At 37.6% G+C, this 15,182-nt stretch overlaps 1 protein-coding gene across 1 annotated transcript in view; it reads left to right on the top strand.

The window, feature by feature from the left end:
* Positions 1-15,182, top strand: part of PRIM2 (DNA primase subunit 2) — a 118,608-nt gene that overhangs the window by 25,421 nt on the left and 78,005 nt on the right. The window contains exon 6 of the mRNA XM_086461501.1: positions 447-584. Coding sequence (XP_086317627.1) covers positions 447-584 — 138 coding nt within the window. The remainder of the gene's footprint in view (positions 1-446; positions 585-15,182) is intronic.

Below are 15,182 nucleotides of genomic sequence, written 5' to 3'. Positions count from 1 at the left end.
AAGAGAGGAAGGGGAGAGGAAAGCAGTTTCTAATGTAGCCCGCCGGTTCTTCTTTGGAGCAAAGTTGATTGGGTTCCAGATCTGTTTCCAAGACCTTTTATATGTAGCTTACATGAACCAAATATTTCAAGATGTCTGAAGCAGAAGGCCAACGGAAGTCCATTTTCAAATATCAAATCGGTAAGTGATGCAAAGCTACGTACTTGGGCTAGTAATCATAGATACAAACTTTAAAGTAGCTTATTTTGTCTATTTGCATGACTTTGTATAAGTAAACAATATTTTCCCACCAAAATAATGATCAGCTATTCCAAAGTCAACATTTCAAAATCTTTGAATTTTGTCTTTGTTAAGACAGAGATGACTTAAAGCTTTACTGCTCCATCTTGAATCTTAGGGTTGTATTATTTTGCTATTCCATAATGTGTTTTTTTGGTCTTTCTCAGGTTGGGCTTGCAGATGCTGTGGATCTATTTAGAGCCAGAAGAGTGTTTGTTAAAGACGGCTTTGCTTATGTGCCATTTAAGGAGATTGTTGTGATTGTTTTGAATAACTACAGAACAAAGTTATCTAAAGCACTGGCGGTAAGTCTGATAAAGTCTGATATTTACAACTTTTGTTGCATTATGTGGTGACACTGTTGATTTCCATCTGAAGAACACCAGAAGCCCAATCAAAAGTTCTGGCAGCACTAAAAAAAGGTTCATTATGAGCTGAGAGTTCATTAATTTTAAATGGAATTTAGCATGAGGTGCATTGTAAAGAAATTTCTGCTAGAGGATTTTAAGATTATTTCCCAAATAGAGAATAACATGACTTTTCATTGAAAATGACAGACCTGTTCACACAACTGTTTTTTCTCTTCATATCAAATCTTTTCTCCTACAGCATTTTGCAACAGTTTTTTGTTGAAACAAGTAAAAGAGTGATTTGTGGGTGGGATTTTTTCTTTTTTCTTTTGTTAGAACTGAAATGAGGATAAGTCAGAAGATGTCAGGCAAAAATAAAGTCCTCATTCTATGAGTGTTAGAGGTGTCGAATCTAGTTAGGACACCTGTAGTAAATACCATGTGTGAATGCTCTTCTGTTAGTGATTTGGTGATCAGTTTAGGAATTGCTAGTTTTACAATATTAGACTCTCACAGAGTTTAAAAGTTGGTGATCATGTATAATACACAGAATTTTAGTCCTAGAAAATACAGCATTGAGTAACATGAAGGCACTTTGGATTGCTTTTTAAAAATGTTTTCAAAGCCTTATATTGATATGTCACATTAATATTGAGGTTGACCATGAGTGTTTAGTGAACAATGTGAAGTAAAAAATGCATCCCTTTAAGAAGCTGCTAGTATGCTGATTTTCTAATTTGTTGATTTTGAATATAACAGGATTCTGTGGGATTACTTAAAGTACAGTGAAAATCATTGATATTCTTATGTGAACATTTCCATTGGAACTCTTTAATACAACTGCAGCTAGAAACATCTTCATTTCAGTTGATGCATAATGTTCTTGCTGAAATCTGGTAACATTTGTGTGGGATGTATGCCATGAATGTATTCTACAGAAATGTGGCTAAGTACGCAGATTATCTGCATCTATTTAAAATACTTTTGAGAAGCTTCAGGGACTTTTGGAATTTGCCTGTTGTGTGAGTAGCTGAGAAGTCTGAAAAACGGTAGGAACTGTAAAGAGTAGGCTACCTGACTTTTCAGTTTGGGGAAAAATCTGCAAATTTTCCTTATGAACACACACTGGCTTACATATATTTAATTTAACCCAGATTGCTATATTAAAGCAAATAGCTACTTTATAGTGAAGAAGCACTTCTTTATGTTTTCCTCTGTAATCATGGTTTAGAAATTTTGATGCTCTCATGAGCTTGGAAAACTGTCTTCTATAGAACTGCTATGTTTTAAGTTATTGCGGTATTTCAGGTTTGCATTCGGTTTTAGTTCTAATACATGCGTTTTGTCAATTAAAGTTTACCATGTTTTCAGAATAAGGAATAAAAGAAGGTTCATGATTTCTGTCCTATTCCAAAGCTCCTGACTGAAGTCGTGGGGTTTTGATTGCTAATTTAGTTTGAGAAACCACATTTAATACGCTGTTTCAGCTAATTTTAGCCAGCACAGTGCGCTGCTGAGAGATGTTAGGAATATTATTACATTGAGTCTTTTTGAAATGAAGGCAAAAAATCCAGCATGTTTTGCAGAGGTAAATCTAATGTTATTCTGGTATACCAAGCAGAGGCATAACTGGAGTGTGACACTTGGTTGCTGGATAGTTAGTGTAGTTTTCACTGGAACAAAACTATAACCATCAATTACATTTCAGAGAAACTGTAAGAAATACACTTTTAAAGAAAGGATTGTACAGAAGGAATCTTTTTAAAATCTAAAGATGGTAATGGTTGCTGTTCCACAACATACAAATTAGGAGGATAATCTTCAATGGTTTTCCTCAGCCTTATCTGGAGTGAAGAGGCACATTTCAATAGAAGTTATGACACAGTTATGACTTCCAGTGGTGTTTGTGAAAACCAGTTGTTGAAATACTCTTTGATCTAGTGTTAAGTTCTGCAAGTACAGCTGGTTTAGTAGTGCTTGGAAATGCTTTTGTAGCACATGGATGTTTGTATGTGTCTGCTACAAAGGAGAAATCGTTCAAGAGAAATGTGCTGAATTTCAGGCACTGTGACAGCATAGAGGTCTTCATGAGTGTGCAGAAGTTGCGTATCACGGCCAGACTTAATTAATAGAGCCTTGAACACCATCACTGATTTGTTATTTAATTTGGCTCTTAATGAATGTATTTGATAACAGTACCACTTTGGTAAGCATTACTTAGGTGTGCTTTTGGGAGTGTGTTTTAGTGTTTTTGCAGCATCTGGCTATTTATACTTTGTTCTCAGCACTTTCTAACGGAAAAAATGTTATTAGAATTTGAGAGTTAAAGATCTTAATGATGTGATAATCCACATTAGGCTTGAATGCTATTTCTAAAGAAGAGGTCTGTATATTCACAGGATCATAAAATTAGGTGAAATACTTGTATCTTCTGTATGGGTTAGTTTGACTTTGGCCAATATTTCTGGCTTTTGACGGTCTGTTTTAAGCTTCTAAGGGACAAAATACCCTGAATATAAATAGTGGAAAGACGGTCTTTCAGGCATGTAGTTTGAGAAATCTTTCTTACGGCTCTCATTAGTGGTTCAATTCTTCAGTGTTAAAGCAGCGTAGTTTTCCAGTGTGTATGGTGTTATTGATTATTTGTACTGTGATGCATGTTTTGCCTCTTGGAGGTTGTTTGGTGCTACTCCAAGGAGTTGCACGCGTAGGTTTTTGGAAGAAGTTATCCCTACACAGGAATGATTTCATGGTGAAGGCCTGCCCTCTCTTTTCCAAGGTGCTCTGAAGCTGTTTCACTTTATGGGAGTGTGCTTATGCTAAAGCTACTCTTCCTAGGTCTCCAAAGCATTGGATAATTTGGATGGTCGCTTAGCCTTGTTAAATTGCTCACCACAGTGCAGACTCGTGTCACCACCATCCTGCATGTTATACGGTGATTCTAGCTGCGGTTGTAAAGGAGGAATACAAGGAGGTGAATTGATGTGTTGATACTGAACTTTGAGAGAACATTAAATAATTCATAGTACTGACTTCTAAAAACAGTTTTATGTTGACACTGTCATGGATTCATTTTGGTCAGAGTTATGCTTTAATCGCTTGCTAGTCACGCCCATGAAGCAGTCGTGTTTTGTTTATCCTTTAAAAATAAGTTTGACATCTTGACTATGTGGCTATTCCTTGAGGCTCCGTAATAGGGGGAGTTAATACTATTTAAGCCTTCTTGACAGTTGCAAATGCAGCTGAAGGAGTTCATTTTATGTGCAAAATCAATACTGCAAGGACCTTCTTTCTGTATTCTATAGTAAGTAGTTTCCTTTGTGCCATTAATGATGATTATAGTGTAGAAAATCCGAACACTTTCTGTAGTTCACAAAGGTTGTAATATTAGCTCTACAATTATTAATTCCATTGCATTATATTTTATTCATGAGGTTTTACTGTGTTTACATGAATACACAAACATTTCTGCAGTAATGCTGTGCTGCATTTTGGTAATTTCAGTTGTAGTCATGTAGTGAACTTAGGTTGTGAAATTATTGGCAGTATTGGATCAAATGTTTTGAAGATGTTTGTTCTAATTTTTGATTTCTTGAAATGAAAAGATTTGGCTTAATGTCGCAGTTCAGACCCACAGACCCGCATCAAAGCTGTGTTGTACTTGGTACTGCACAAAGGAGAATTGCTGCAGGGAAATCTGAAGTGGGTCAGAGGGGGGAGAGGACAGAATCATCAGCTGGGACTGGCCTTTATCAGCAGTGTCCTCAAATAATTGAGAAAACGACTTGGTATTGCATTAGCGGTTGCCCAACTTGTTTGAACAGGAGTTTGCATTGGGCAGCAGGTTGCCTCCACAATTCCCACCCTATGTGATTAACCGCAGTGGGCGCAGGGGTGGACAATGTCTCCCATCTGCTGCAAGTGTTGCAGTCTTCAGTGTGAGCTTCCCTCTTGATAGCAAGTGCTTCTTCTTAGTTGAATGCCTGCACGGTTTTACTTTGTAGTATGATCTTGTGTAATCTGACAAAAAATTGAGTCTACAACTCAAATTGGGTTTTGAGGGCCTAGCACAAAAGGAAGACCTCAATGCTGTTTTCTAATTTTTATGCATTTTTTTGTTATTCCTTTCCCTATTTGGGATGTAATCTTCAAAATTGTTAGAAATGTGGATCAAGTAAGTTGCTTCTAGCTTTACTAATACTTGTAATGATTTGTCTTTTAAATACTAGTCAAATATGCTGTTTCGGTTGATGTATGCTATATTCTCAAAGAAGCTGCTAATTTGGGAAAAGCATCGGTATACATGGCACCACCTGCAAAACATTTTCTTCCTAAAACACCTACATTTTCAAGCAGTGAAGCAGAATGCTTTATGTAGTGGCATTAATGTTGAAAAAGTATGATTGATGATGGGCTTGTCACTTGAAATTCATTTCAGGTGTTGTGTTCTCAGTGTTAACGTAGAGTAATTCACTGTAACATAAATGGATGGTTTTTATAGTATGCACATACAAAGTTAGTGAGGTAATAACTTTGGCAGTGCAGGGTAAAAGGTGATTACAGTGACTTTGTCCTCTGAATCTCTCAGATGAAAGTTTGCTGTGAGAAGTTCTGCAGAGCAGCAGCTGGCTTTCGTTTCTGGGTAATATTATATTGTAAGGGCATTGTCTAAGGCACAGGTCTACTGAATAAAATGGTGGTATTTGGAGAGGGAGAAGCAGAACCAAAGGAAATGACTTGGAGTGTGTGTTTGCATGTCAGAGAGAACTCAAGCCTGTATGCAGAATGGTTACCTGAAAGACAGGGAAACTCGCTGGACTTTTCTTTGTAGACCTTCTTTTTGACATGGCCCCTTAATTGTCCCATTGTTGGCTATTTTCTGAAATCCATCCGTCAGTGTTTTATCTCCTCTACTAATTGAAGTATATGTGTTTCTTTTAGAGATTACATAGATTGCTAGCATAAAGTAATTATAAACAATGTTGGGAGGCTAAATTAAATTTGACTCTTCAATATTTTGTCTTTCTGTTCCTTCTATCTGCTTGCATTTACTACAAAACACAAGATTTTGTTAAGCACTAAATTTGCAGTGTAAACAATTGCTGTGGTCTCTGCATGGTTCTGTTCTGTTTGATTTCTATGGAGGTACTCATCTTGAAATCAAAGTAGGTGTTTCATGATAGTAAAACTAACAAAGCAAGATTTGAAGCATGTGGAAGGCTTGCTTAGCTTTTGAGATGTTCCTCAAATTTCAGAAAAACTACTGACATAGAGTATATTAGCAGGAAGTAGAATTTTATTTATATGTTGTGTGATAGATGCAGTAACCTGGAAATGCATCAGTTAATATAGTACCTGTTTAATGTAATGTGACAACAGTTTACGAAGGTAGCAGTGCTTTGTGAACTGTAATGGCATATGTGGTTGGTAAGTAAGCAGAAGTCTGTATTTCAGGATGATGCTGTGTTAGAAATTTGAGTTTTCCCCTGATTATTTTCTTACGGCCTTTTGTGACCCACAGACAGTTGCTAAGTGATAGCTGTAGTAGTATCTGTCTGGAGTTGTTTTCCACTGGAGTTAATGACAAATTATTTCGTCAACTGTGTTTCGTCTTTTTCTTAGAGAAAACCAGTTATATTTTTCTCCAAGTTAACCGATAAGTGGTGTAGCTGTTTACTGTGGACCACCAATGGAGCAGGACTTGGGTGACACAGAGAGCCATCCAGACTGCCATTGAAGACGTACCTAGTGTGTTTCTCAGTGGAATGAGACTGATTTGTATGTGCGATTGTTTCCTGGAGAAACTTGATTCATATATGTCAGTAGTGCTAGCTGAATCCCTTCTGTGATAGGGGGAACTTGGATTTCCCACCCGTCTGTACATTAATAGAACTTCATTACTGAAGATCCAAGTTTCAACCACTTACTAGTTTTATGTGTAGTTCAAGAGACACATTTTACCTACCACTGCTATGTACAGTAAATCATAAACTTCCCTTGAAGTGAGTATATTGCATCTTGCCTACAACATTGCAGGGTTCTGTAAAGGAGCATAAATCTTAGATGTGCTTTGACTAAACCAATTCTTTCAAGTGATGTAGTTCCTTTTAGAACAGAACAGTTACTCACTGGGCTTAATAAATGGATTCTTAAATTCACTATTGTTGAAAAGCAACATTGTTGCCTCACTGACACATTTGAACAAACATGGTTGGATCCTGGCAGTTAGATTTTTATAACATTTCTAAAGGCCATGCTACTTTTGCCCTAACTTTCAAATTGTTTGTGACTTAAACTTTGCAAGTATTTATGCTAAATTTGCAATTCCTGTAGAAGGTAAATAATATGCTTGTTCTTGCTTACCTCTGTCTAATTGCTCTGCTAACTCATTGCATCATTGCGATTAGACAAATTAAAATTTCTTCTATTTGGAAGCTCTGTGGAGTACATGCTCTTGCCCAGTTCTTAAAATTGGGCTTTTTCTTTCTCCAACTCATCCTTTCTACGAATCTTAAGCCTTGTGTGTTGAAAGAAATTTGAGGTTTTTGGGAGTTCCCACCCTGACAGTTTCTTTATGACACTTCAGAGTGCCCACCTCACATTTGCTTTTCGAAGTGAGTCTCTTCTTGCTTTGCTCCCTTGCTAAAAGCTGTTTTGGAAGTAAAGGGGAGAGGAACTTCTGGAAAACTTTGTAATATAATCCTAAAAAAAATCTGTATGATGGAAGAATCACAAACAATAGAAGAGTAAATGCATCTGCATTCATTGTGGTGATTTTTCATTCAAGTAACCCTTGCTTCTCATGATCCTTGCTTAGATGTTAAATTCTGTCCGCATATTGCATACTTTCATAAACCTACTCTACAGATATCCAAAAAGTTGAGCTTTATTTATAAATAACAAATATTTTATAGCGTACTAAACACAGGGGCTTGTAGGACTTGCTGTTGGGAATAGTCATAATGAAGTCTGTAGGTCCTGTAGCTGTTGAAAGCAACGTGTACAGCAGTGAGTGTCAGATTAAGCATTCAAGAAAGAACTGGAGTCATGCAAGTTACCAAATATACTCTGCAAATTATTTTGAGACCTAAATTAAGCTGTAGTGTCTTAAGTTATGGTTACGGTTTGAATTAACAATTTGGATTAAGAGCAGAAAAGGCTGAACAAATATGGAATGTAGAAGGATAGGAAAAGGATATGTTTTAAAATGTTTAATGCAAGTTTATGGAGCAGGCAGGAAGAAATAGATTGAATCACTAAAAATTGAGATGACTCCCTTTCCGGTTACGTGATTGGGTTTTTTTTGGCATACATTTCTCTGTGAAACGTGGAGAGTGGCTATTCTCCTGAGCAAAGTTTTATGATATCCTAAGCCAGTGAATGTATGTTACATAGGTGATGTTAACTTATTTTTGACGTTCCTGTTAATGATAGAGATCAACTGACTGTTGATCAGTTGGACTAAATCTTAAATCCTTTTTTTCAATCAGAAGGAAAAGTGAGAGATGGCTGTCAGTAACTCAAAGTCATACATGAAATAAATAGAACAACTGATGGTTGTATCGGATGACACTTGGTTAATTATTATAGAGAGTCTTTCTAGAGGTTGGAGCACTTCTTTAAGCAGCAAATGTGAGAATAAAGTATCTGTGCCAAGACGTGTTTAAAAGATTCTTCTGTAAGACTAATTAAAAAAAAAAAAAAATCACTAATTTTAATTCTGCTGTAAGACTAATTAAAAAAAAATCACTAATTTTACTGATTACACAACTCATGTTTTGGTCTCTTTTAAGAAAAACTGTAGCAATGTGCTTTCTGAACTTATTGAATATTTATTTTTAAACACAGATGAAGTGAGTATTTTAGAAATGCCATTCACTGTCACTGCAGCTGATTTCTGGGTGATCTCATTGTATGGCTTTCCATTTTACTGCATTTTCCCAAAGAGAAGTTAATCTGTTAATGCATTTCTTCTACAGTTAATTGCTAATCTGATTATTTATGCTAGAGAAGAAGTGGACATTTTTTGTAGTTCTTGTAGGTGAAGGTTATTTGTCAGAATATTTTTTTCCTGATAATAGGAAAGCAGGGTACGTTCCAGAGGCAGTATAGTTGAGCAGAATTTTTACAATAAAAACACACCCTGTTGTCTTACAGGCAGTCTGTACAGGCTGTCACTAAAATCACTGGAGTGCTGTCTTTCTAAAATATTAGAAACAATTTAATTAGGCTGCAAATACAGAGCTAGGGTAGTTAAACTTGGCTCTAGTAGTATTGGGCCTGTTGGAGTACCCTGTCTGGACCACTGCTTCCCAGCCATGACATCATTTAGCAGCTCTGGGTTGTGAAGAAGCAGATCCTTATCTGAACAATTACTTGTCTCCAGGAGGGCATCATGTGCCTTTGCATTGACTGTACTCTGCTGCTGCCAGGCTCCTACTGGGTCATCACTTTCTTTCCTCCTGGTGGCCAGCAACTTCCCTGCCTGAGAAGGGTACTACTTTATCCCTGAATATCTTGGCTGCAGGGATCCTTTTTTAAAGTTGGTTAATCAGTGTATTATGCTCAGCTGATTTTTTTAGCTGTTTCCTTGGTAAGTTTCTCTTGTGTACCTGACATGGATTTTGAAAGTATTTTTTTGGTTGGCTGGGTTGGTTGTTTGTGTTTGGTTTGCCTCCTGATGGACTATCTCTGGTTATTGTATAGTTCATCTCTCTATTTTTTTTTTTTTTTTCCTTCTCAATTTCTGAATTAGTGGCTTACGGGGAAGTAAGCTGCTGATGCAAGCTACCTCTCGCCAGGGAGTACACTTTCCAGTTAATTTTCCATTCCTTCTTGAGAAGCCTAGCCTTGCATTTCCATGAGAGATGTAGTATATTGTATGTGCATATCCAGTTATCTCATGTGATCTGTTCAGCCTGAAGAAAGGTATGAATCGAAAGTTGTGTGTGCAAACATGACTGAATTAGCTTTCCTTAAGAGAGGCCTTGTGCTGCTGTGTTGCACCTTTATTGATCTACCTTCATCTGTCAGTGTTTCAAGCCTTCCTGGACTTAGAGGCACTGGAGTCCTGAAGGATGACAGTAGCTTCATGTGGAGCACTTTGACGTTGCTATGACCTGAAATTTCTTTGTCTGAAGTGGCTTTGTTTTCTCTTGAGGTGTGTAAGGAGGAGGTGGTCTAGTAGCAATAATCTCTACATTAGTAGGCTTGTCTGTATGACCTCACCTAGGCTGGTTTTTATTATTCCTTGGATCTCCTATTACTATCAAATAGAAAACCAGGAGAGGTTTTCCACAGATTCTACGTGGATTATATACGTTTGGTAGTGTGTCAAGCATAAGTATATACGAAAATGTTTTGTCATCTGTCTGATGATGCCTCATCTGTCTGAGAAAGGAGGCACAAAACTACTGTAGTATAGGTGTTTTGTATTAAAAATGGTTTTTGAAAGGTGATGATGGATTTATTCAGCATCCACAGTCACAGGAATGTCTCCAGCTATAAGTGGAATTTTAAAAAGCTTAGTATGTGCTCTGTAGAGGACACTGAAAATAGCTGTTCAGTGTCTGTATTGTAGAAAGGCAGAAAATAAGACGAAATATCAGGGGAAAAAAAGACCAATGAAGATATACAGTTTCAATTTACATTTTTTTCTGTATTTATGTAAACAAATTCCTTTTTATGTAAATACTAGTATTTTCCTGTTTGTAAGGATTAATGTTTAATTTAAATAATCTGTTGTCCTGAACAAATATCAGGAAACAAAGGGGTTTTTTTATTCTCATCGGTTGAGAGTTAAGCAAAATGACATGGTTTATTAATAACTACAGCCTTTGTTTATATATGTACATATGGAAGAAATGGATTAAATTTGGATATAGCGCTTGAAGCTTCTTAACAGAAAACCCTGTGAGTTTTACCTGTTGTTTTCCTAGTTATATTGCCAAAATGAGTTGAAGATTGTTCTGTTACCAGCTTTGTTAATTGCAAAGGATTTGATTTTACTCCATCTTTTTGACGTATAGACAATACAAATAAATAAAAAAATGTAGAAATCCCAATACCTGCCCCCCCCCCCGCCCTTTAACACTGAACTGTGAATCAGAAGAATCGTCTTTGGAGTGCATGAAAATGTTGAATTACTTCTTTAAAAAGTGGGAAGAATCCCACCAGTTGTCGAAGTGAATAAATAAAACTATTAATTGGTTTTTATTCCAAATGACAAGCTTTTAAAGTAATTTTTGGAAGAGTTTAATCTCCCAGGCACTATTGTAGAATGCTAGCTGCGTAAAACCCTTCGGTGACAGAAAGCAAATACCTGTTTCTCAATAAAAGTTGATGATATTTCATATTGCATGAACAAATAAGTAGAAGAAATGTAATGGAGGATGTAGGCTAAAGAATAAGAGCTATGAATTAGTTTAGAATATATTTAAATTTAAAATCAGTCTCTTATCTGTCACATGAAGTAACATTTTGCCTTGTTATTTTAATAAGTGGAATTTCAAAGGCAAATTACACTATTTCTTTTGAAACATGCTTCTCGACTTTACTGAAATTGTTACTTTAGATTGTTTTTACTGAACAAATGAAAATCTTGGGGTTAATCTGCTTTTAAATTTTGTTATGTTCTCTGCTGCTGTATAAGAAACAAAGGGTGTTGGAAAGGAGACATCTTGATACTGAGAGTCACTTTCTCTTTCCGCCCTTACAGTGCTTCATCACTCATGGTACGACTGGCCAAGTTTAGAGTAACTACTTTTAAATAGTAAGTCCAGTTGGACTTTTGATCTGAAGCTATTTTGGGAGGAACAGAGGGGAGTGTTGTGGATCATCTGATGATGTGCATTTGCCTAAACTTGAGCTGGGGAGTAACCCCTGATTTTCATTATTAGTACACTTCCTATGGAAGACTATTAGGCACCTCTAGCCATCTATATATTTTTCTTATGGTGTAGGATAATGCTGGTGGAGCCTCCAATGAAAGCAGAGAGATGACTGAAGTAGTAATTAGAGAGGCATTAATAAAAAATTCTTCCAAGTTGAATGCTTTTGAAACCAACATTCTCTTAGATCTGTGACAAGGACCTGCAGTGACAGGACGAGGGGTAATGGTTGGAAGTTGGGAGAGGGCAGGTTTAGACTAGGTATAAGGAAGTTCTTCACCCTGAGGATGGTGAGACACTGGAACAGGCTGCCTAAGGAAGTTGTGGATGCTCCATCCCTGGAAGTGTTCAAGGCCAGGTTGGGTGGAGCCTTGAGCAACCTGGTCTAGTGGGAGGTGTCCCTGCCATGGCAGGGAGGTTGGAACTGGATGATCTTTGAGGTGCCTTCCAACCCAAACCATTCTGTGACTTTGGGGAATTTAGTATAGTTCAAAGATAATGGTAATTCTTGTGAAGTCCACAGCCTAGTACGTGGCTCTTTAAAGAGTTAGATTGTTGCACGAGTGAATGTGGGGATACCTCAATTCAGTTGATGCAAAGAAGAATACATCAGACAATGCGTGAGCATAAACCTGTGCTCTGCTGCTTAGGGGTTAAAAAGTAACTGTGGAGTAGTGGGGAATAAAAGCTTCTGGCCTGCCCTGCAGAGTGTGCTCTGCCAGCATTGCTAGCAGAATCAGTGCAGAAGCTACCTGAGGATCATTGTGAGCACTATCAGGTGGAAGCTTTTTCTTTTCCTCACGCATTAATACTATTATGAGTAGTAGAAGGATATGAAATATTTGTGAAAAAGAAATCCATAATCCATTTTATTTTCTCACTGTTTTAATAACCTCCTTTGCCTTTGTGACAGTGTCTAGAAGCCACAGAGAAACTTCCCAGGAATAGAAAAGAAAGGCTTTTACATGTGTGTGCATGTTGTGTGTTGTGGGGTTTTTTCCTTTTTCTTTTTTTTTTATTTCTCCTAAGAAGTGATTGCTCCAAGCTCAGGATTGGTTCAACTTTTTTCCTTACATTTTCTTGTGGCTGTTGGGTAGGACTATTGACTAAGTCAATATTGTCTAAGGCTAAGTCGTAGTCACCTAGAACTTCCCTGACCACTGCTGCGTGTTGCTTCAGCCACTTAAAAGGCATATAGAGACAAAAGCAGGTTTAAAGAGATGTGATTTGACTTTATTTATGTGATTTATGTGGTCCTGTTTCTTAAACTTTTACTTGTAAGCCTTATAGCTTGGGTTTAGTTTAGTTCACATCTGAGCAAACAGTAGGCTCAACATGAGCCAGGGGAGTGCAGAGAAGGGCAACAGTATCAAAAGAAGTGCAGTTGATAGAGGGAGGGAATCCCCCTTTACTTCACAGAATGTTAGGGGTTGGAAGGGACCTTGAAAGATCATCTAGTCCGACCCCCCTGCCAGAGCAGGACCACCTAAAGTAGGTCACACAGGAACATGGCACTCATTGGACCACATCTAGAATACTGTGTCCAGTTTTGAGGCTCCTGGTACAAGAAAGATATTGATCAACAGGGGCAAGTTTAGTAGATATCTACCCTCTATGTTTTCTGTCTGCTGACAAAGTTGAGCTGACTGCCAGATCTGCAGGTCTTTTCCAGCAGAGCTGTTCCTCAGGAAGCTGGCCACCATACTTTACCAATCTTTTTTTTCGTAAGTACAGGACTTTTCAGTTGTGCTTGGTGAATTTCATGAGGTTCTCATTAACCCATTCCTCCACACTGTTTAGATCCCCCTGAATGGCAGCACTACTCTTTGGTGCATTGATTACATTCCCTGAACTGATGTTTATGAACCTGATGAAGGTACATTTTGTCTCTGTAGGTAATTGGTAAAGATATTAAACAGAATAGCTCTCAGGATAGATGCTTGAGGGACTCCATTTGTAACTGGTGTCCAGGTAGTGTACAAGACATTAACTGCTACCCTTTGAGCCTGATGACTGTTTTTCATCAGGAGCTGCTGGTTTGGTTTGATCTCAGCAAGAAAGGCACTCAGACTCAGTAAAGTGCTGCTTAAAATGCCATTTATTGGAAGTAATATGATAAAGAGAGGATAGTACTGATAATCTTACACCCTTTGGGTTCTGGGATCTCAGAGTTGTGTGGCGTCGAATGAGCCACCAACCAGGGCACATCTCACTATGCAGATCCTGTCTGTGAAAGGTTAACCCATTTTGGTCTTAAGAGTTTTTACAGGATTTTATTACAACACTTCTGTTCATCGTTTCTACATGTTCATGTGAGAATTTGTTACCAAAGTTTTCAATAAAGGCCATACAAGTGGTGCAGTTGCTGGTGGGATTTGCCCACAGGCTGCTTCATTACAATTAGCCAGCTAAGTCTGTCCTGCGGCCAAGGGGTATGTGTGGCATAATACCAGAAGGCCAAGTTACACATGCAGTATAGCACAGCCCAGGCCTGTGCCTACTCAGGTTTACTGTTCAGGGAATCCCTAACTCCTTGATGTACAGTGATCTTCTGACTGGGAGCACTGCAATGATCCAAACAACTTTTCACCCATCTAGTAAGGGACTGGACTATAAAGTTGCAGCTTAGATGCAGGGATACTGTAGATAATGTAGAATGCTGTATCAAAAGTCTTGTTAAAGCCAAGGCAGATGACATCCACTGCTCTTTAGTCACAGATCTACTCGTTTAGTCTCAGAAGGCAGCCAAGTTGGTTAAAAATAAAATAATAATAACAATAAAAATTTATTTATCCTTGGTAAATCCATGCTGCCTATTCCCAATGACCTTCTCCATTGTTTGTCCAGAAGAGCATTCCAAGAAGACCTGCTCTGTGACTTTCCAAGGGTCTGAAGTGCAGCTGACTGGCCTGTTCACCAGTCATGCTTGTTGCTCTGTCAGAAGATGGGTGCAAGGTTTGCCTTCTAGTCATCAGGAGCCTCTCATGATTGTAGTGGCCTTTCAGCAGTGATGGAGAGCAGGATCATAACGTCAGCTCGCTCAACACCCTCAGGTAGATCCCAACAGATTCTATGGACTTGCATGAGAGGAGATTTCTTGGTAAGATCCCTTACTGAGTCCTTTTTGACTACTTCGAAGTTCTTCACTTCCTTGAATAATGTCTATAAGGCATAAATGCCTGGAAAACTGTCAGTAAGGATGGACGGAAAATGTAGAGGGTAGAATTGCTCTCTAACTTGCATTTGTATTAAATGATTGTCTCTAATTTGTAGCAGTACTCTTTGTCTAAATACTTAAAAACTAATTTATTTCTATTTACTTTTGGAAAGTTGGAAAGGAAATATGTAATATTGCTTTTTTTGTTTACTGTGTCCTGTCACTTAGCAAATATAATTAAACTATGCAGTTTTAGTATTACTTGGAATTATACTTTATTAACTGCACAACTAGACTCAAACAAAAGTTTTCTGTATTTGCAGGATTAAAAATGTAAATTGTAGAAATTGCAAAATACATTTATGTAATTCTGTCAGTTTTTAAGTTAGATGTTGAAATTTTTCTGTGGGTTTTTCTTTTGTGTTTGAGGTCTTTATTCAGCTCTTTAATGTGAGCTCTGTGAAAGCTTAATTTTTTGTATTGCGCTTGAATTCAAGGAACCTTTCA

This window comes from Leptosomus discolor, chromosome 2 (genome assembly GCF_034619465.1).
Source record: "Leptosomus discolor isolate bLepDis1 chromosome 2, bLepDis1.hap2, whole genome shotgun sequence".
NCBI lineage: Eukaryota > Metazoa > Chordata > Aves > Leptosomiformes > Leptosomidae > Leptosomus > Leptosomus discolor.
The sequence above is the reverse complement of the archived record's forward strand: the minus strand, read 5'-3'. Positions and strand labels throughout refer to the sequence as shown.